Genomic DNA, 21,203 nt, shown 5'->3' with positions numbered 1-21,203 from the left:
GGGGGGCAGCATATAACAATTCGCTTGTGTGGGAAAATGTTAAAATGTTCTCGAACTGGCCCTGTATCAGTGGCCACTGAAGCATGACCAGAGATTATGTTAATGATGGACATGTGCTACTGGCAGTCCCTCCTGCAGGGCTCTGAAACTGCTAGGCCTGCGGAGGGGAGTGTATAGACCAGTAGGATGTTAGACTTGCTACACAAAAAGAAAAGTAGTATACTACCCACTGCAAATGCTCAGGGCCTCATGTTCGACAATTGTATACTTGCAGGAAAGTTACCGAGTTGCATGGTGTGTGCGTGTGCGCACATGTGTGTGTGTTTTGGAGGTGAGGAAGTGTTATCCATGATGAAAGGAAAATATGGATTGGGAAGAAAATGGGAAAAAAGTAAATGTTGGTAGGTGAAGGAAGAACCTGGAGATGAATGGAAATCAGCAACCATAGCCAAACCCCTAGGAAGAATAAATCAGCTCCCCTGCTTGTACATGGACATTGCAGGGATGTACAGGATGGGACAAATAGGGGAAGTTGTACCTTGGACCACTAAATCATATTTTTAAATAAAACACAAATATACAGTTTTTATTACATCAATACCATACATTTTATTAGTGTATAGTATAATACATTATGACACTCTTTATGCATCACTTTACATCACACATTGTGGTGAAGTCTACAGGGAAATACAACCATGAACTTTGCCTATGGGATGTCCCAACAGTGGAAGGTTTAGGAAGCGTCAGTACAACATCTTCCATAGGTGCATGGTGTCCGGTTTTGGCATAGAGAATTTATTGCTTTTCCCAATTCTCTTTAGCTACTGAACTTCATACTCATTACCAATGACTTTTGATACATAGTATGAAATATTCTTTTTTCCAGCAAGACAGGTCACACCATATTCTCCTTCTTCCAGTTCTGTTCCAATTTCAAAATCATCAATTTCGTTTTCGAGGATCTGTGATCTTAATATTTCCAGATCATCATCACTTGTATTGTTCAAATTTATTTCGCAGTTTTCGTCTTCTGAGGAAGGGTCTGGAAATTCCAGACAACGTGTGACTGACAATTTATTCTTCTTCTTGTCTTTTTTTCTTGTTTTCAATTTCATTTGTCTCTGGTGTATCCGTTAGGATTCTAGTCTTTCCAGCTCTTTGTCCACAAGTTATCTTCCGTGGTCCTGCTTTGGGTTATGGATGCAACATTTCTGATGATATATCTTCTGTCAACTGTGCTCCCTGTTGAGAGACAGCAGTGTGGACAATTTCTTCAATTTACTTTGGTTCATCGGACTCACAAGGTCTATCATTCAGGAATTCAAAGTCACCAAAAGTATTCTCATCTACTGGATAAATTTCAGTAATCTTAAAGCCTTTTTCAATATTTTCCTTGGTGAACGCTATCCTAAATGCCTTACCTACAATGACTGAGATATCATAAATTGATGCTGGTTTTCCAGGATTAGTCAACATCCATTCATTCATGGTAGTGTTGTAGAGAGCTTTAGATGGTCCAAACACTGTGCAGTCAAGTGGTTGCAGTTTGTGCGATGTATGTGGAGGCAAATTTAATAAAACTACACTAGTCCTGCATAGATCAATTGCGTTCAAAGAAATGTGAGACTCATGGTTGTCCAGGCCCAGTTCTGTGACAGTTGGCTTCTCACATGATATAAAATGGTTTAAAAAACCTAGAAAGAGTTCTTCATTTGACCACCCTGATGGATTTGCTCGTCCGATAGTTCCAGCTGGGGATCCTTATAGTGCACACGTGGGTATATTAGCATTGGTGGAACACGATTTTCTATGGCACTGACAGCAACTATCATCGTAATATTCACTCGCCTCTCTCCAGAAGTCATGCTACCAATCTGCCTGGTGCCTTTCTCACAATAACTTTTGGTGGAATATGGACAGTTGTATTTCCAGTTTCATCAATATTTTAAATTTTGCTTGGTGGAAAATGTGTCCTAGACATAACAGTTTTCAAATTCTTATAAAATTCAGAAACATTTGCATAACTGAAGGCCTTAGTTCGAGACAAGCTTGTTGCTTCTGGTTTTCTTAACAAAAGGGAATGAAACCTCTAAACCACATTAAACCTCCTGATTTGTTTTTATCCCATGCATCTGGAATACTTACATCATCGGCTACAGCATTATCACAAGCAAGTTTCAATGCTTTCCCTTCTGTCAGTCCATAATTCAGTCTTGCTGCTTGCTTTAAGTATTCCACTAGTTCCATTTCTTGTTGTTCTGAAAACACTATTTTTTACATCGTTCCTGGATGCATATACAAATATGTCTTCTTCATTACCCAGCATAGTTAAAAAATGTCTTGTCTAGGCAGTTCTTGAAAGTCCACACTTCTTTGCTGCAGATCTAACCTTAGTTTTATTGGATAAAACATACTTTACAGCTTGAGAGAGTGCATCACTGTCCACCTTTTTCCAGTTTTATTTGGTGGCATTTTCCTATAATTAAAGTAAACAAATAGGAGATCGAAATAAAAATATTTAAAACATCATGGACCAAAGTACAACACGTGATGTAGCCCAAGGTACAACAACCAGCATCTTGCTGACCAGGATCCTCTGCTGTGTTTCTTTGCACCCTGGAACTCTGTTCTCAGTGCCAATCTGATTTGCCCCACCTTGTATTTTCAATTTCCAATTGCAAGCAATTCATCCTAGATGCAAGTCGCACTATAACAATCTACCGCCATGAACAAGACTGTAGCGTGTCATCACAGCCGTGAGGGAATAAAATGTATTGTACAGGGAACAGCAATCTCTATATATAAGCGTGATAGCGGCAATAAATGTTTATCTGCTATTTGGCTAAAAAATAGTTACAAATGATGATATCGTGACTTGCATAGACTGTGTTGCATAGACCAGAGAGATCCTTGTGGGTAGTGTTGGCAACACCGTTTGGGAGCGAAATTTTGTTTCATGTTTGTATACAACATGTGTCACATGTGTTTGGTGAATATACAGCCGTGAATAAAGAAGAGAAAAATGAACAACTACAAAGCATTCTATGATTTAAATATCGCCATAAACGAACAAGATGTGACAAGATTACGTGATATCTGCGATACACTTGTGACTTGTAAGTTTACTTCTTATAAATTATAACACGTAAACAAATGATGTCCAGTTGATAATCTGTTTCAGACAATACTGTGTTTGTAATTTAACTTACATTTTTAGACAGTTGCTTGCAAGAGAATACTCAACCAGTTTCCTAATCAGAACGGGTTAGTCCTGTCTTAGCTTGGCTAAAACAAAACCCGAAATGCCCATTGCTGTACATAGCGCGAGTTCCTGTAGGGCCCAAACGAGAATAATGATAATAATAAACTAAAAGAATGTTGGCGTTAGCTGACTTTATAGTACATATGTAACAGTCAGTTGTGCTAAATAGAAAAAAAGTCCTGTTTCAGTATGGGTTTAGCAAAAACATACCGCGCATTATAACAATACACAGCTGGCTAAATTAAATTAGCAGGAGGCCATCGGTATTTCCTACTGCAGAGAACTGCTTGGGCTTAAGGTCTAGACATAGTTTCAGTGTGTCTTCTTTTCTCAAATGCAGAAGCAGCGTGTTGCTTCTAGCAAAACCACAATGAAACAGTAAAATACCGAATGAATCAAAAGTTTCAAAAGTGTGCAATAACGATTTCGCATTAAGACTCTACTATATTACTTTAAAGTAATCAATAATTCATATGTATGAAAGTCGTAATTAGAAACTGTATACTATAATGAAATTCTGAACGTCCATTTGTATCGGTTTCCGATGTTTATTATTTCAGGCATGATGAAAATAGAGAACTCAGTAAAACTGTTTTCATTGTAAATATCACGTAATAGTTGTATGTTTTGTGGGAAAAGAGTATCTTGGCAGTTTCTTCGGGAAAAGGTCATAATAACTGGAACCAAGGGATGTACCTGTTGTCATGCAATTTACTGTGGTTTACACAGTATGGTTGTAGATGTAGGAGGAGCAAAAATGAATGTGTTTTTCTTGTCCTTGTGGTGGTAGTCAGCTCGAAGACTTGTTTGACGCCGGTCTCCCCAGTAGTCTATCTTGTGCAAGCATCTTTATTTCTACATAACTAATGCAGCCTACATCTGTTTGAACCTTCTTGTTGTATTCAAGACTTGGTTTTTCACTAGAGGGGAGAGGAGGAGATGGACAGAGAGAAAGGGGCATGGAGAAAAATGACAGTGGGAGAGAGGAGTGAAGATGTGATGGACAGTGAGTGGGAGGAGGGAAGGAGGTGGGCAGAGAGAGGGGGGGGAGGGGTAAGAGGAGATGGACAGAGAAAGGGGGAAAGAGGAAATTGACAGAGAGAGAGGGTGGAAGTGGAGATGGACAGAAAGGGAGTGGGGAATGAATATGGTCATAGAGAGGGATGAAGTGAATATGCTTGTAGAGAGCAGGGAGATGGTCGTTTAGAGGGGGAAAGTGGTGATAGAGGGATGGGGGAGGAGGAGATGCCTGTAATACATGTATTATTGTAAGAAGCTATGATTCAGTGGTGACTGATGTTAGTATCGATTCCATAGTTTTTGGGGTTCATAGACTTACTGGTGACAGTTACAGTGATGTTTCAGTGCAAGATTTGACTGAAGGGGGGCAAGACAGTGACATATCGGCATAACTGTGTAATACGTGAAGGAATTTCTACCAGTTTCACTTACTGTTGGGAAAAATTTACTGTGACAGTAACACCTCTACAGCTCCCTATGCTGAGGGTTTGGAGTGAAAAGGCATTAGGCCCTACATAAAACCATAACTCAGGAATGTCTGAACCAGTTTCCCCAAATTTTGTGTATGCACAGGAAATTATTTGCATAAAAATACTGTGGGAGTAAGATGATCCTACCACAACCAGGGGTGAATGTGACGTGTGGGAATGTCCAAAAACGACCTGCTCATATTTTGTTCCTTGGAATTAGGTGAATTGGAACACATTGAACGTATGAAGTTCAATCTGTGTCTCATTTGTGTTGTTCAGTGCAGCAACCACATCATATAGTGGAGCCAAAGATCCTACTGCATGGCTCAATACCACAAATGCATTTAATGTCCTCTCTAGTGTTGCTTGATACGGAGAATCAGGCAGTTGCCCGCGATAGTCTTTTTTCTCAAAACTACAATCAGTTGCTAGCAGAATTACAAGTATCCTCAGAATTCAGATGAAACTAAAGGGTTAATGTTTGCTAAATGTATAAGGATGCAAGTACCTTCTGCATGATGTGTCACTTCCAGGTAACATAGTTTGGTGAAACTTGGACCATACGTAGAAAAAACTGCTATGGTATAGAACAGAAGGTAACTGATGGAATACACAATGAGATGAACGGAAATGACACTTCTATTCAGAGACAATAATTATACTGAAGTCTCCACAATTTATTATGGGCTCGTGAATTCTACAAAAGATGAGATAGGATGCGTCATCATCATGGATGGCAGTGCATGCTCTGCGACATGCTTACTACAAGGTTGTGGTAGGGTGTTCAATTCCTACACCAACAGAGTTCAGTACTGCTGGATGGTTGTCCTTGTTGTGGACATGCTGCAATATTGTCTCCCCCCAACGTGTCCCACACGTGCTCGATGAGATTTAAGTCTGGGGGATGGGCAGGCCAGTCCGTTTGTTGAATATCCTCTTCTTCTAAGAGCGTCTCCACCTGCACAGTTCAATGTGATCAGACATTGTCTTCCATAAAAATGAAGTTTGGGCCAACTACACTTTTGCCCATGCACATGGGAAGGAGTACAGTGTCACACTAATGTTGACTGGTGAGTGTACCGTGTTCAGAGATTTGGAGGGCAGTATGCCCTTGCAATTTTTTATTTTGTGAAGATCCGTTTAAAGACTGCAATTTTGCAGCTTTTACCAAACTTCTCTTGAGCTGTATTATCTGACAGTAATGAGCAGAGAGACCAAGATCTTTTATAAAAACTGTACACTTTTCCTCCATCAATACCTGTAATTACACGGTATAAGGTTGATGCTGAACTTTATGATACTGTATTCATACCATTCCAAAAATGTTTAGAATATTTAGGAAGTTTTCACTAATTTCACCCTCAATGCCGATATTGATATTCATTTCCAAGATTTAAGTTAAGTTGTTGCAGAAAGTGTTCATATTACCACTAGGTGAACGTACACACACAAAATGATTAACTTTTTAAGGACGCCTAGCTCATTAATTGAACAGCTGATAGCACAAAATGTTTATCAGCACAAATTGCTATCAGAATTTCTTTAGCATTAAAATATGTGTTGTTTTTGATGTAAATACATGATCCCTCACCTTTTAACTTAGTCTTGCAGTAGCACCTTGCTGTTTCATATAAGGACAAGGCTGTGTACAGTATTTCAGTGTCTCTGCTCCAGTTCTGCCTAGTATATACTACTATGCTGTTCAGAGACTATTATTCAGTTTCAGGCTAGTGTACTTTATTTTTAATAGACTGCATATTTTGATGGAGAATAGGTAACTTACTTATTTACTGTGGTGGCCACACAAACTGTAGTCAGTCTTTGGTCTTGCCAGTCAGTCTTTTCCATTTCTTCGGTCCACGTATTCTTCTCCAGCTAGTCCCATCGTACTCATATCCTGTGTAATCCCATCAATCTATCTTGCCCTGGTCTGTTATCTTTGATTTCCTCTTCCATCATCTGCCTGGTGATTTGGCTTCTCGCTCAATTATGTGGCCCTATCATTTCAGTCTCCTCACAGTAATCACTGCAACTATATCCAGTGATTTATACAACTCGTGCTTGTCACTGTTTTTCCTTTTTCTCTAGTTGTCTGTATCCTTCACTGATCCAAAAATATATGTCTGAGCAGCAATCTCAGATATCAAGAATTGTTATTCTTTCTTCTGGGTCAGAGTCAAGGTCTCTGCTGCATTTAGGACCACAGGTCGTATTACAGTCCTGTGCATCCTAATTTTTGTGGACCTCAATGGAATCAGAGACTTCAATAACTTTCTGAGTGTAAATATTGACCTACTTCATGGTTGAATTCTTACCATTATTTTCTGGTCTGTCTTATTCCTTCAACTTTGTATTGCCCAAGAGATTAGAACTCTTTCACCCTTTCCGTCCGATCCCACGCGTCGGCTTTGACCCGTGACGTAAGGGTGTTGTCGTGTGTGACGTCATGACGGTGTGGAGTTTGGTTTGAGTGTGGCTGTCTCCAGTTCTGTTTTATCTTATTTTGTTTACTTTTCTGATCTGTTCGTTCTATCTCGTGAGATTTTTTTTAAATTTAAAAACGCTTATTACTTATTTTAATTATCTGTTTCCTCCAATTTCTGTTTTAGTTTATTATATTTATCTTTCTGATCTGTTCGTTCTATCCCGTGAGATTTTTTTTTTTTGAAAAAGACAAAAAGCACTTATCAGCTACTGAAGCATCTTTATCTTCTATGGGTTGCAGGGGTTACGACCCTTGGGGAGGTGGGTGGGTATTCATGCATGGCTGTCTTCACTTACACGTTGTAGCTACGCAAGGCGTCTAAATTTGTTTATATTTTGTTTGCCCCCCCACCCAAAACACCCCATTTCCCGCACTTGTCCCGTTAGTGTCATTAGGCTTCTTGTGGAAAGTGTGTGTGTTTGTTTTTGTTTCCGCCATATTTGTGACATCATGGGTCAAAGCAGATGGGCGGGATCGGACGCTTCCGTATTTCCCATGATCATCCACATCTGAAGCTTTGTCATTGTTTTCTCTGCTTACTGTGAGGTATTGGATCTTATCCATATTCATCTTCATGCCTGCTCTCATTGCCTCTTCTATGAACACTCTTACCATCTGAACCAGATCTTGCTCATTCTGTGCGATTAATATTACATGATTCACTTAGGTTGAACTTCTCAAACAGCTTTTCATTCACTTTCACTGAGCATGTTGTCTCTTGAACACAAGCTTGTGCTAGTTTCCTTAGTTATCTTGGAACTTGCACCTTTTTCAGCTTTTGCTATATTGCTTGAGTGCTTTTTGGAAGTCCACAAAGAGGCAGTGAATATCTGCAAAATTCCCAGCTCGTTGATAACACTTGCCTCATTATACGCAGTTGCTCAATGTTTGACTTTTCCTTCTGTAAACCTTGTTTATTGGAATTCAAATATATCCTCAACTATAGTGTTAGCTGTCCTAGCAGCAGCAGTATCTTATAAGCTGTACATAGGAAATAAATTCATCTGAAGTTGTTGCATCCCTACAGAATAGATAATTATGAGTGAATTTCTGTTGTTTTTGTCTTTGTGATTTCTGTTTCTCTCATAACTGGCGAGTGTACACTTCAGTGTGGTACATATACATCTACATAGAAACTCCGTAAGCCACCATATTTCGTACTCTGGCAATATCTTGAGGAACCTCTCCCCAATTCTGGTAGCTGGAACCTGTTACCTCTTAAATATGGCAAACAACATGGACCTAAGCAATAAACAGTCAGATGCATATTTCCTCTGGTAGACAGCGAGTGTACTACTGAAATGCTGTAGTTTTATGCTGAGATAAAAATGAACACTAGAATCCTACTAAAAATTAATCACTAATATTAATTAACTGAACAAAATACTTATGTCCTTGTTTCATAAAACTTTATTGTTCTGTATAACCTAGATTTCTGGTTTTAAATCCATTTTACAGTACAAAAATGTTACCAAAGATGGTAACAAACAAAGATAAAAACCTGTCAACTTCTTAATTTATCGCTTCTTAGTTTTAAACCATAAAAGTTATCTCTGTAATATGTACAGTTTAAATACAAATAAGAAAATACACAGTAAATACAACTGTCATGAATGAGCACTGGTGACTATGCAGACACATGGACAGAAGCAGTCTAGTAACAGGCAAGTCTATCATAAAATCATTGAGCAGTCCTAATCGACAAGTACAGCCTTCAAAGAATGCGAATGATGCAAGAGAGCCCAGGCCACATTGCTGGCTTGCAGCTGTCCCCACTCAGCCAACGGTAGTGTTAGGAATTAGTGAAGCAGATGCTCTCATTTCATGTAATGTTGATTGTGTATGTGGACATATTGTCACAACTCTCCACCCTTAGGAGAGCTGGCACCACAGTTTTTAGTGGAAAAAAGTGGGAGGCCAAACAGATGGGGCTTACACCACAGATGCACTACCATTGAAAGTTGACAGAAGGCTCAATGTGGCTGGTGGCCACATCTTGAGATCAACCCTACAGCTCCTCAAATGATGGCACCTCATACCACCTGGCTCCTGGAATGAAGAGATGCTTATGAGTGGACTTCCCACCAGCGTCTGCTGTGGCTGTGGGTGTGATGGGTTAGTGCCCACTGAGGGCACTGCCCCCAGAGGGTTCACTGCTCTTGGATGGTTTTGTGCTTGGCTACCATGGGGCTGCAGTCTTTGCAGCATCTTTTCCCTTCCATGCTGCATGTCTAGCCTTTGCTATTCCCTTTCCCCTCCCTTGGGGAACATGTCTGGGATGTTTATGGAAGTGTGTTTTGCATATTCAATCGCCAGTATCAGAACAGTCTCTCCACTGTCTTTCGTTCCTTCTTTCTTTTTTTCATTCCCCTTTCCTATTCTTCCTCTGCATTGGTGTTTGAGGTTCCTCTTTTTCTTCTTCCTCCCTGGTCGCTCCTGAAGGGCAGCCCCTGTGTCTGATGTGTAGCAGGTGACTGAGTAACACGTAATTCCCAGCCCCGGGTTGACAGGTAGGATTCGCACATATCCCCTGGTAAAGGCCAGGCTGAGAGAGGGGTGATTGCCTGAGCTGCTACCTTCCTAAATTGTCGATTCTTCCCTTTGTCAGGTGTTTGGGATGTGTGACCTGAGGTGTGAACAATCACTAAGGCGGTTGAGCCCCCTTCTGAAGGTGACCACCAGTTGGAAGGAGTGTACCATTGGAGATGCTAGCAGTCGTAGGGAATTTTCTCACAATGAGCCAATCATCTTTTTCACTGTCAGTGTCTACCAAACGTAACCGGAATGAAGCTAACTATTCAAAGACCCTCCCAGCTGCACCATGGTTCCTTGTGCTTTCACATACTGAAGACAGTCAATCCTTTGCTACGATAAATCTGTTCATTATACAGAAAGGTGTTGATGCAATGGCTGGCCCTGTGAAATCCTGCTGTCATTAATGAAATGGCACTTTGCTCTTGGAGACTACATCTGATTCTCAAGCACAACTACTTGCAGCTTTGCTATCCGCAGCTATTCTGTTAGTGTCAAGGCCCATCGCACGTTGAATTCTTCCCGTGGTGTTATTTACAGTAGGCTGCTTGGTGGTCTGACTGAAGCAGAAATCCAAATGTACCTCTCTGATCAGGGTGCCATTCCGGACCATTGAGTGCCATTGCAGTCCATCAGGTGATGAAAAAAGTAGATGCATCCTTAATGCCGACACACCCTCTTTTTCTCACCTTTGATAGAGTAGTGCTTCCATTAAAGATCAAAGCAGGCCAAGAAGTTATCACAGTACGACCGTAACTTCCGAAACCAATGCACCGCTACTAGTGTCACCATTACAACCACAGCCAAGAGATCTGTCGCCACCCAGCCAAATACGTAACCTGTGGTAGGGACACTCATGAGGGTGATTGTCTGCCTCCTCCTCCCCGCTGTATCAACTGCAACAGCGACCATGCTGCCTCCTCCTGAGATTGTCCTGTGTATCTGGATGAGCAGGATATACAAGAGATCTGGGTGAAGCAAAAAGTACCTTACCCAGTCAGTCGCAACTTGTTGGCTGATCTCAAACCCTGCATTCTACCATCTGGTGCCTACGGTACTGTTATTGCTAGCTGCATATTGCTCCACAAACGACATGGCCACGCAGACATGCGACCTCAAATTTAGCACTGCGGTTGTGAAATCACCCAGTGTCATGGTAGCATCCCTGTCTCCTCCTCCAACTGTGCAACAAACCACCAAACTTTCACCTCACGGGGTGAAGTCACCTGCTTTGCAACCGGCAGGCTGGAAAGGACAGAAGAAATACTCCCGCAAAGACTTTCTACATCCCTCCAGCCAACAAACATCTGAGTCTTCCTCCGCCAACTGGAAAGACTCGAAGAAGTCCAACAAAGGCAAACTGTCTTCTCCTTCACTGACTCGGAGATCCTCTTTGACAATGTTGCCACCTGATACCCTTGCCCAGCCGTCCTCTGTGTCACCGGTGTGCACCACCAACCATTTCATTCTTTCTTTATTTTATTTACACATCAAGTTCCATAGGACCAAATTGAGGAACAAATCTCCAAGACTATGGAATGTGTCAGTACATGAAATTACAAGAGGAAAATAATAACAGATAAAAATAAAACGTTTATGAACCTGTGAAAAGTTAAGCCATAAGTTTACGTAAATGCAATCAACAATACAACAAGAATCGGCTTAATTTTTCAAGCAACTCCTCGACAGAATAGAAGAAATGATGCATGAGGAAACTCTTCTGTTTCAATTTGAAAGCACATGGTTTACTGCTAATATTTATGAATTCTAGTGGTAGCTTATTGAAAATGGATGCAGCAGTATACTCCCACACCTTTCTGCATGAGAGTTAAGGAAGTGCGATCCAAATGCAGGTTTGGTTTCTGCTGAGTATTAACTGAGTGAAAGCTGATTATTCTTTGGAATAAGCTAATCTTGTTAACAAGAAATGAGAGTAAGGAATTTATATATTGAGAGCACAATGTCAAAATACCCAGACTCGCGAACAGGGGTTGACAATAGGTTCGTGAACTTACACCACTTATTCCCCGAACCACCCGTTTCTGAGCCAAAAATATCCTTTCAGAATGGGAAGAGTTACCCCAAAATATAATACCATACGACATAAGTGAATGAAAATAAGCAAAATAGACTAATTTTCGCGTTGAACGTCACTCACTTCTGATATTGTTTGAATAGTAAAAATGGCAGCATTAAGTCTTTGAACAAGATCCTGAATGTGGGTTTTCCATGACAGCTTACCATCTGAACACCTAGAAATTTTAACTATTCAGTTTTACTAATCATATGCCCATTCTCGAGTCTCACAATTTACTAATCACTGCACCACCTTGTCTCTGTGCAGTGGCCCATGTTCACCTTGGACTTCATTTGCTTCCTAAAAACACAACTCCAGCCTCACTCTATTGCCATAAGTTCCTCAACCTTTGCATGAAACTTTGCTGTAGTATCTTTGTGTACACTGATGGCTGTCAGGCTGATTGTGGTGTCTGGTGTGCCTTCGTCATTGGCACCGACGTTTTTCGGTATCGGCTTCTAGACCACTGCTCAGTATGTACAGCAGAGCTCTTCACCCTGTTTCAGGCCACACAGTACATCCGGTGACACAGGCTTTTCACTTGCATTATCTGCTCTGACTCTCTCAGTGGCACCGTGCGAGATGGCGCAGTGGTGAGACACTGGACTCGCATTCGGGAGGACGACGGTTCAATCCCGCGTCTGGCCATCTTGATTTAGGTTTTCCATGATTTTCCTAAATCACTCCAGGCAAATGCCGCGATGGTTCCTCTGAAAGGGCACACCCGACTTCCTTCCCCATCCTTTCCTAATCCGATGAGACCGATGACCTCGCTGTCTGGTCTCCCTCCCCAAACAACCCTCTCTCAGTGGCCTTCAGAGCCTCAGTGTACTGTATGCTGTTCATCCCTCAGTGCAATGCATCCAGGAGAGCTGTTACTTGCTCACTTTTGAAGGAGCCGTTATGATGTTTATGTCGGTTCTTGTTCATGACAGTCTGATGGGAAACGAGGCTGCTGGCACTGTTCCCTATACTGCAATCCTTGGCCCGCTAGTTCTTCCATTCCTTCCAATGATTTCTGTGTTGCCACTGTCAACAGATAGTGTCACCATGGCATCACCACTGGTCCTCCATTCATGGGAACAAGCTCCAGGGTATTAAGCCTCTTAACATCAGCTTGGACGACTTCCTATTGCGCCCTCTCCCTGCAAGGTCCATTTTAGCTAGGTTGCATATCGGGCACTGTCTTTGTAGCCATCCTCATTTCTTAACTGGTGGCCCCTTTACATTATGTGCTCATTACCCTCAACCTCTGACGGTTTGCCATTTCCTGACAGAAACAGCTTTTTTAAACCACTTGTGTTCGCAATTATGTTTGTCGTCTGATTATTGGCTGTTTAAGTGAACGGCACGCGGACTGTCAACCACGTTTTACTTTTTATCTGTAGTAACAATGTGGCGAAGGACATTTAATCTTTATGGCATATTTGATGGACCTTTCTCCAGTCACTGTTTTTAGCTGTCTTTCCTTCCGTCAATTGGTGATCGTGTGTAGTCTTTTTTAACTCCTGGTTTTCTTTGAGTTTTGTGGTTCTGACATGGCCACGTATGACCCTAGTTGTTTTTACGTCCTAAAACAAAACAAAACCAAAGGCACTGCTGGATCTGATGGTGGGAGAGTGACTCGTTACTAGTGTCCAAAGTGAACTTCGCTGCTGCACCTCACTCGCACCATCGACCTTCCAGGCTGCCAATTGAGGCTGCGTGGGGTCTATTGTGAAAGGCATAAGTGCACATCGGCATGGGGCTGCATTGTCCAGGGCTTTTGCCACGCAGCAGTGCGGTCTTGTAGGTGCTGACAAACAGAGTCATTATTGGGTCTACTGACGAATCTGCCGAGCACTTTATTTAACTGCATTTAAAGGTGCACTCAATACTCTCTGCCTCATCATTTGATTGTGCATGAAACGGTGTGGACATGCAATACCATTGCTGGCACAGAAATCTTGAAACAATGCTGATGTGAACTGTGGCTATTTGTGACACAGTCATCTGGGGCAACCTTTCAGTCACAAAGACGTGGGTGAGACCCTGCACTGTAGCTATCATGGTGGAGGAACAAATCTGCAGAATGTATGAATAATTGGACAGTGTGTCGACCACCATCAACCACGTAGTTACAGAAGGGTCTCGCAAAGTCAATGTGAATTTGGTTCCACTGCTGATGTTGTGTGGACCATAGAGTGAAAGTTCGTGGTGGCGCCACCTGCTGTTGAGCACACTGTTCTCGCAGATGATCCTCTCAATAGCTCAGTTGATGCCAGACCAATAGACAAAATGCAGTATGAGGACCTTCATCTGGGTCATGACCTAGTGGCCGTGGTGTAAGAGAACAAGGATACGATCCTGCAGGACTGAAAGCTTGATGACCTGCGGTTCGTCCAAATTGGTGCCAAGGAGGAGAGTGTTGTTGACTACTGCCAGCCGATGACAGAGGAGAAAGTAAGTTCAGAGCAGACCAGGGTCTTTTGCAGGCAGGTACACGGGACAACCATTACACATGAAATCGACCATCTGTTGCAATTCAGGATCTTGCTGAGTGACCTGCACAGTGCAATGGACCATCATTGGAAGTCTATGCACTGTGTGCTGTAAGTGAGCATTGATATAGAGATTGACAATTTCAGCTTTGGTGATGGCTGGGTCAGATCCCATGAGTAGGTGTGTCAGCGCAGCATACTGTGCCACGGATCTCTTAATGAATCTCATAGTGCTATGCACTCACTCAGAAACAAAGCCCAACACTGGAGATGTTGCATGGTCCTGTCGGAAAGTCGTGAAGGGAGCCCAGACAGTGCCACAGATGGCTTATGGTTGGTGATGATATAGAATTTGTTGCCATAGAGGAAAAATTGAAACTTCCAGATAGTGTACATGATGGCTAAAGCCACCTTTTCTGCCTGAGAATAATTGTGTTCAGTGGCTCTCAATGTTTTGGAGGCACACTCAAGAAATTGCACAGAGCCATCAGTATTAGTGAGCTAATGCCACTTCACCCGGTATTGGCAAGTATTCATTGCTGGGATGAGTGTCAGCCTGGTGTAAAGGTGCCAAGTCATGGCAGTGACTTTGTGTGGGTGAATGCTCTGTCACAGGCTGCTAACAAAATGAAAGGAACATCATTTTTTCGCAACTTGTTCAACCGATAATTATGTCTGCCTTATTAGAGAGAAATTTTGAATAATATATTATTCTGTCCTGAAATTAACAAAATTTCTTCATGTTATGCTGTTCCTACATAGTGCTTTGTAGGTTTTACACTGTCCTTTAAAAGACGATGTCTCAAATATATAATTTCTGTCTAAAAATCTTTAATTTTCACAGATTGCAATTGGCCTTTGCAATTTAGTGAAGGGAATGTAGAGGTTAACTAGATGTTCCTGCCATGAGGAATCTGTGACACTGATATCAACAAGATGGTTTGCACATCATGGAAAACCTCACATTAACTGGTCTAAAAAAATCTCAAAAAAAAAACAAAAAACAAAAACAAAAAAAAAACGGTGGGAGTGCTTACGATGTCGAACAGCAGGTGCATAAAATGGTACAACCCAAAGGGATTGTTAATGACTACAATTTGTTGAGATGGAGACCCCAGCTGAAGCTGCAGGTACACCTCTGCTGAGTAAATTTTAGGAAACACTCGTTGCCCACCAGTTGTTTTGAGTATTTCTCCCAGGCGAAGAATGTGGTTGCTAATGGAAAATAGGGTTGCTATCCTCTATAGATGGGGTGTTAATGGTGGACTTGAAATCCCTGCAGAAATGAATGCAATGTAGACTTTCAGATTACTTCCAGAGGCGTAGCCCACTGGCTGGAGGGAATAGGTTCAGTGATAGCCGGATCATACTACCTGACCAATTCCTCCTTAACTGCCTGTGGCAGAGCAAATGGAATATGCCGAGCTGACAAAATTTGGGAACGGCCATTGGTTTAAGGGTGATGTGCTCCTTTTAGTCTTTTGCAGCACACAATCACAGTGAAAAAGATGACCAAACTCACGGTGGTGGTTGTTGTAATGCCTGGAATGAGAGGGAGTCAGAAATGAAATGCGCTGCATCCTGAATTTGAAAACCAAGTGCTTTGAGCACATTGAGACCAAAAATGATTTTGATGTTGCACTTTTGACAGGCAAGAATGTGACTGCCTTCTTGTGAAATGCTGATACTTAACATATATTTTGAAGTAGCCATGAATAGAATTGGCTGATCACCATGACGAACCAAATGGCAGTCGGTGGAGGAAAGAGAAGGGTGACCCCAGCAGTGGTAGTTTTCAAGATTGATGAGATACACACAGGCCTTGGCATCAATCTGGAAATGGAATGGCTGTTGCTGAAATCACAGTTTAATTTAGATCTTGCTGGAAAAGCTGAGCATCTGCGTTACACTGTGAACCTCCAGGAAATTTGCATCCAAGGACTGGCCACGCAGGCGTTCATGAGAGACACTGCATGGCCTTATTTATGGCAAGCCGTGCAGTGAGCACATTTATGTGACTATGGGTGTGTGCTTGGAAGCAATCAACACATGAGGGGGAACTGTGGTGGAAAGAGCCATAGTCCAAGGGTGAATGATGTGACCAAGAAGAAAATGAAGAGGGTGTCAGTGAATTATACCATTGCTGCAGATCCAAATGCCCCACCACTACTCCCACTACATCCTAAAGCTGTTCAGTCACAGCCTGTGACACTGAATGATAATCAGGACCTCCTTGACTGTGGAATCTTCCAACTGCAATGCCTTCTGAGGAACCTCTCTGTCCAGAGCTGAATAGACAACAGCATTGTGAATCAGAGAGCTTGCATAGAACTGATGACAATGAGCACAGATAAACTTTCACTTCCGACTTAGCTCTCGGAGGTCGGCTACCCATACCTGACACATATGACCAGCTTTCTGTCATTGTTGGTGAACATCTCTGTAGGAAATCACAGCATGGTTTTGCTTAAGATAATAGTCATTGAGAAACTTGTACATTTGAGAAAATGACTATGTCACAGGGTCCTTTAACAGAACAAGTTTCAGAAGAAAATGAACATTTTGGGCTCGATCCAAGACAAGAAAAAGGATTTTTGTAAAGTCAGGTCCACTACCGGAAATGCTGCATAATTCTGCTGCAACCACAGTAAGTACATGTCCCACTCTTCCTTCATCTCTTGGAACAGCAGAAAATCTGGGAGTGCAGGTTGGTGTGCCACGAGTGTGTGCAGAAGACCACAGTACCCTGGGAAGTCATAACCAACTTATGAAGAAGTCTATTTGCTGTTGTTGCATTTCAAGCTGCTGCTGCTGCTGCTGTTGTAACAACGGAATCAACACCAGATCCATAGTGCTTGCAGAACAAACAGATTGATCTTGTTGCCAAAAGCTGTAGAAATCTACAGTTTTACTGCAAATAACAAAAGCACACAGTAAATATAATTTTTATGTTCAAGCACTGGTGGTGACACAGACAGGTGGACAGAAACAACTGGAAAAGGCCAAGTCCAGTAACAAGCAAATCTGTCATAACAATCGATGAACAGTTCTAATCTTAAAGTCCAACCTTCATGGAGCATGAATGATGGAAGAGACTGTGGGCCATGCTGCTAACATGCAGCTGTCCCCACTTGTTCTGCAGTGATGCTGGCAGTAAGGAAAGTAGGAGCTCTCATTTTGTTCCCTCACCAGTGGCGTCAAATGTGAACACTGCAAGTGATGTGGTGCTGGTTAAGTAAACATGTCATCACAATCTCTGTTGGCTATTTTGACACAGTTACATTTGTATAGTAATATCTTATGACATCCATTAGGATAATATTATTCCAGCTACAACTAAACATACACTGCAATAACACTAAGAACACAAAACTGCATATTTGCGTGATTACCTGTTTATGAATGAAGGCACTAAGGTTCCACTCCTACATAGAAGGTGCAACATAATCTAAAAGGGGTAAATAATTGAGCTGAGTCTACTGATTCAGTAGTAAATGTGAGGATGAACATATCTGTTTTTAACTTCTAATATTTCTCATTGAATGTGCTTTGCACCCTTTCCCTTTGTGTGACTTGTACATCAATTACATATTTGTAATTGTGGTTTAAGCAGTGTTCAGAAAAGGATGAATCTGCCTTCTTTAATCTCCATCGTGTATTGTGTTCTTTGAGCCTAGTGGAGATTGACCACTCAGTCTGACTTCTATAACAGGTTTGCCACTCCTGGCATATGATCTTATAAATCTCACTTGATGGCAAGGTGTTTCTCTTTTGAACTGAAGAAACATCTATCTGTGTCTGTGGGACAGAAATTTTACCTATGAAAGACAAATTGCATTATTCAGAGAACATAATTGTAGCTGAATATCAAAGACACCAGATCCTTTGCTGCACATTGCTTAAATCATGAAGACAATTATGTAACAGATGTAGAGGGGAAGCTCACTCACTTAGAAAGAAAGAAAAGATGAGTGCATCCCCACATTTACTACTGAATGAGCATACTCAGTTTAATTATCCCTGTGCTAATAACTCCATTGTATTGTATGTTTAGTCTTAATGACAGTAAATATTATTCCAATGGATGTCATAAGGCTTTAAAATGCAAATTTAACTCTGACAAATGGTCAATAGAGATAACTTTTACAGTTTACCTTGAAAAGCAATAGTCTGAGAAGTTGATGTGTTTATCTTCACTTATTTGACATCTTTGGAAACAGTTTTGTACTGGAAAGTGGGCTTACAATCCGAAATCAAAGTCATACAAAGATAATAAAGTTTTGTGAACCAGGGAAAAAGTGTTTCATGTAGTTAATACAAAATACAATGTCTCTCCATGAACCCACAGTTGAATCAGTTTAAAAATTCAATAATAGTTGTGACATGACTGTATTTCTCATAGTGCATCAAAACCATGTGCTAACTGATGGAAACACCTCTCTGTTGTCCTTTCCTTATAGTCAGATCATGGCATATGGACAGAGGTAAATATGGGGGAAGGGTGAGGAGAGCTGTGGTGCTACAGTCCACCTCTCCCCATGTCCTCAAGTTACATCTGTGTCTTTTTAACACAAATAAAAATATTCTTTGCAGCATAGCTTCCAGCTTCACAGTCTCGATAATTTTCTCACTGTTGTAGTTGCAATTGTAATAGATTAAGAAAATGCCTTCATTTACTTACGAGAATTTGGAAATGATACAAAAGCTGTATGATTCCCCCCCCCCCCCCCCCCTCCATCCTTCCATATACACAGTAAAGTCCTAGATTTGATTATATATATTGTGTAAGTCCTAACAGAAAACCAGCTTGCATATACTGCTGTATTGAGACAAACAAATCACAACTAACTGTTGATTTGTTTTAGCAACCATTCCATCAACTGTTGTTTTGATTATGGAATGACATGACAAACCCAAGTTTCATTGTCGATCACAGTTTTGTTTAAGAACTTGTCTCCCTTATCACTGTCTCAGGTAAGAAATGTCAAGGCACTGCCAAGTCGCTTCATTTTGTGAACATCTGTAAGCATTTTTGTAAACCAACAGGGACACAATTTGTGAAAATTTCTGTGATTTGTGACAATCTCAAGAAAAAGAGTTTCTGAAATCTGTGGAAAAGCATCACGAGTATTCTTATTGTGAAAAGTCTGTTTTTCACGTATTTTCTTATTCATTTTCTCAACCAAACCATCACTGACAACAGAAGGCTGGCCACTCTGTGCTTCATCATGAACATTGGTTCATTGATCAATGAATTGTCTTGCCCATGTTTTCACCATCAGTCATTAAATTTTTACCATAAATGTCCACACGTTGATGATGAACTTCAGCTGGCAAAACTGTGACACTAATGCTACGGTGGTGGTAGAACGAAGTGGCATGTACTTTCTGGACAGATCTTGTAAAAGTGTACAAACTACTATTAAGCTCTGGGGCTGAAAATCCTCTCTAAAAACAGCAGATGAAAGAATGGCAGAAACATCCATGCTAAAGTGTGACAAAGCATAAGGTAGTGCAAAATAAAGTTTAGATGTGACATGTCAATATGCAAAACTGAAATAACAATAAAACATCTTGGGAATGCAAAGGAGTAATGTTAAATTACATCAACAACATAATCTACGTCTTGTGTTCTTTTAATCTTAATTTTTTAAAAGTGTTATTGTGGCTTATTTCAGATGGCTACAAGACTGTAGCTCTCAATTATGAAATCGAAGATCTAGGCAGTGACACAAAGAAGAAGAAAAAGAAGAAAGGAGAAATACGTGAAGTTACCGATATTGTACCAGAACCGCTAGAAATAAGTACACTTGTTAAGGTAATGTTGAAGACATTCAAAGATAATTTGTCCAATTCTTGCATTGTTATTTGTGGAGTCCGTCATAAGATTCCCATCAGCACAGCACATTACCTTACATTAGTCACATTCCACATCTTTAAGATGTTGAAATATGTCAAGGTTGTACGATTTATTTAAGAGAAATGAAGTGACATTGCATAAGATTACACGAAATATAATTGTATTGTAATACTAATTACTAAATAAACTAAAACATGAATTTTACTAAATCCTTTGAAGATACTCTTCAGTGGAGTAGAAGGGGTTACTCGACAAAAAGGTCTTTGTTCAGTTGTAAACTCCACCACATTACCTATAGTATATTTAATATACTCTGGCAGGTTGTTGAATACATGTGTGCATACTTACCTGATTCCTTTTTATACTAATGTTACACCCTTGAAGTATTTGTGGAGGTTTAGTGCTTTTAGTGTTATATGCATGCTTTACTATATTTTGATCAAAGAGGAATAGTTGTGGAAATTAGTGAGTACATGTGTGTGAAACAGTTGGCAAAATGCCAAGGTTACTGAAAACTTCCTGCAGGATGTTCTGCAATTAAGATCAGATATAATTCTTGTAATGTGCTTCTGTATTCTGAAAATACTATCCATCTAAGTTGCATGCATCATTCCTGCTATAAGTAAGAATCATGCATACTTTTTAATGATGAATTGTATGTAATACATGCTATTACTGAAAAGCAAATTGTAGATATCAGTGCAACTAAAATCTGTACAGAGAAGTGTAATCATGTGTTTCATTAGGCCGCAATTAGTAATTTTTCTTGTTGTTTCTAGGAAACTACTCATGAAGTAACAACATGAAATATGAAATGGAAAACATATGTTTTGACTGCAATCATATTTGCAGATCAGATATAGAGATACCAACAATGCTATATTGTTTACCCAAAGTTTATGTTAAACTTTGATGGTGAAAAAGAATGTATGCGATATCTTAGAGTTGTCTTGTTCATAGTTTTAATTTGTCGAAAAGATTCATTTCCATGTCTTTTGGATTGGAACTAACTTT

The 21,203-nt window shown here is 40.7% G+C and overlaps 1 protein-coding gene across 1 annotated transcript in view; it reads left to right on the top strand.

Annotated features, from left to right (window-relative positions):
• The first annotated feature begins 2,933 nt into the window (after positions 1–2,933).
• LOC126161790 (ribonuclease P protein subunit p30) overlaps positions 2,934–21,203 on the top strand; it is an 89,503-nt gene continuing 71,233 nt past the window's right edge. The window contains exons 1-2 of the mRNA XM_049917864.1: positions 2,934–3,119; positions 20,008–20,147. Coding sequence (XP_049773821.1) covers positions 3,026–3,119; positions 20,008–20,147 — 234 coding nt within the window. The 5' untranslated portion in view covers positions 2,934–3,025. The remainder of the gene's footprint in view (positions 3,120–20,007; positions 20,148–21,203) is intronic.

The sequence above is a fragment of the Schistocerca cancellata genome, chromosome 2 (genome assembly GCF_023864275.1).
Source record: "Schistocerca cancellata isolate TAMUIC-IGC-003103 chromosome 2, iqSchCanc2.1, whole genome shotgun sequence".
NCBI lineage: Eukaryota > Metazoa > Arthropoda > Insecta > Orthoptera > Acrididae > Schistocerca > Schistocerca cancellata.
Note: the sequence above shows the minus strand (reverse complement) of the source record. Positions and strands in the feature narration are given on the sequence as shown.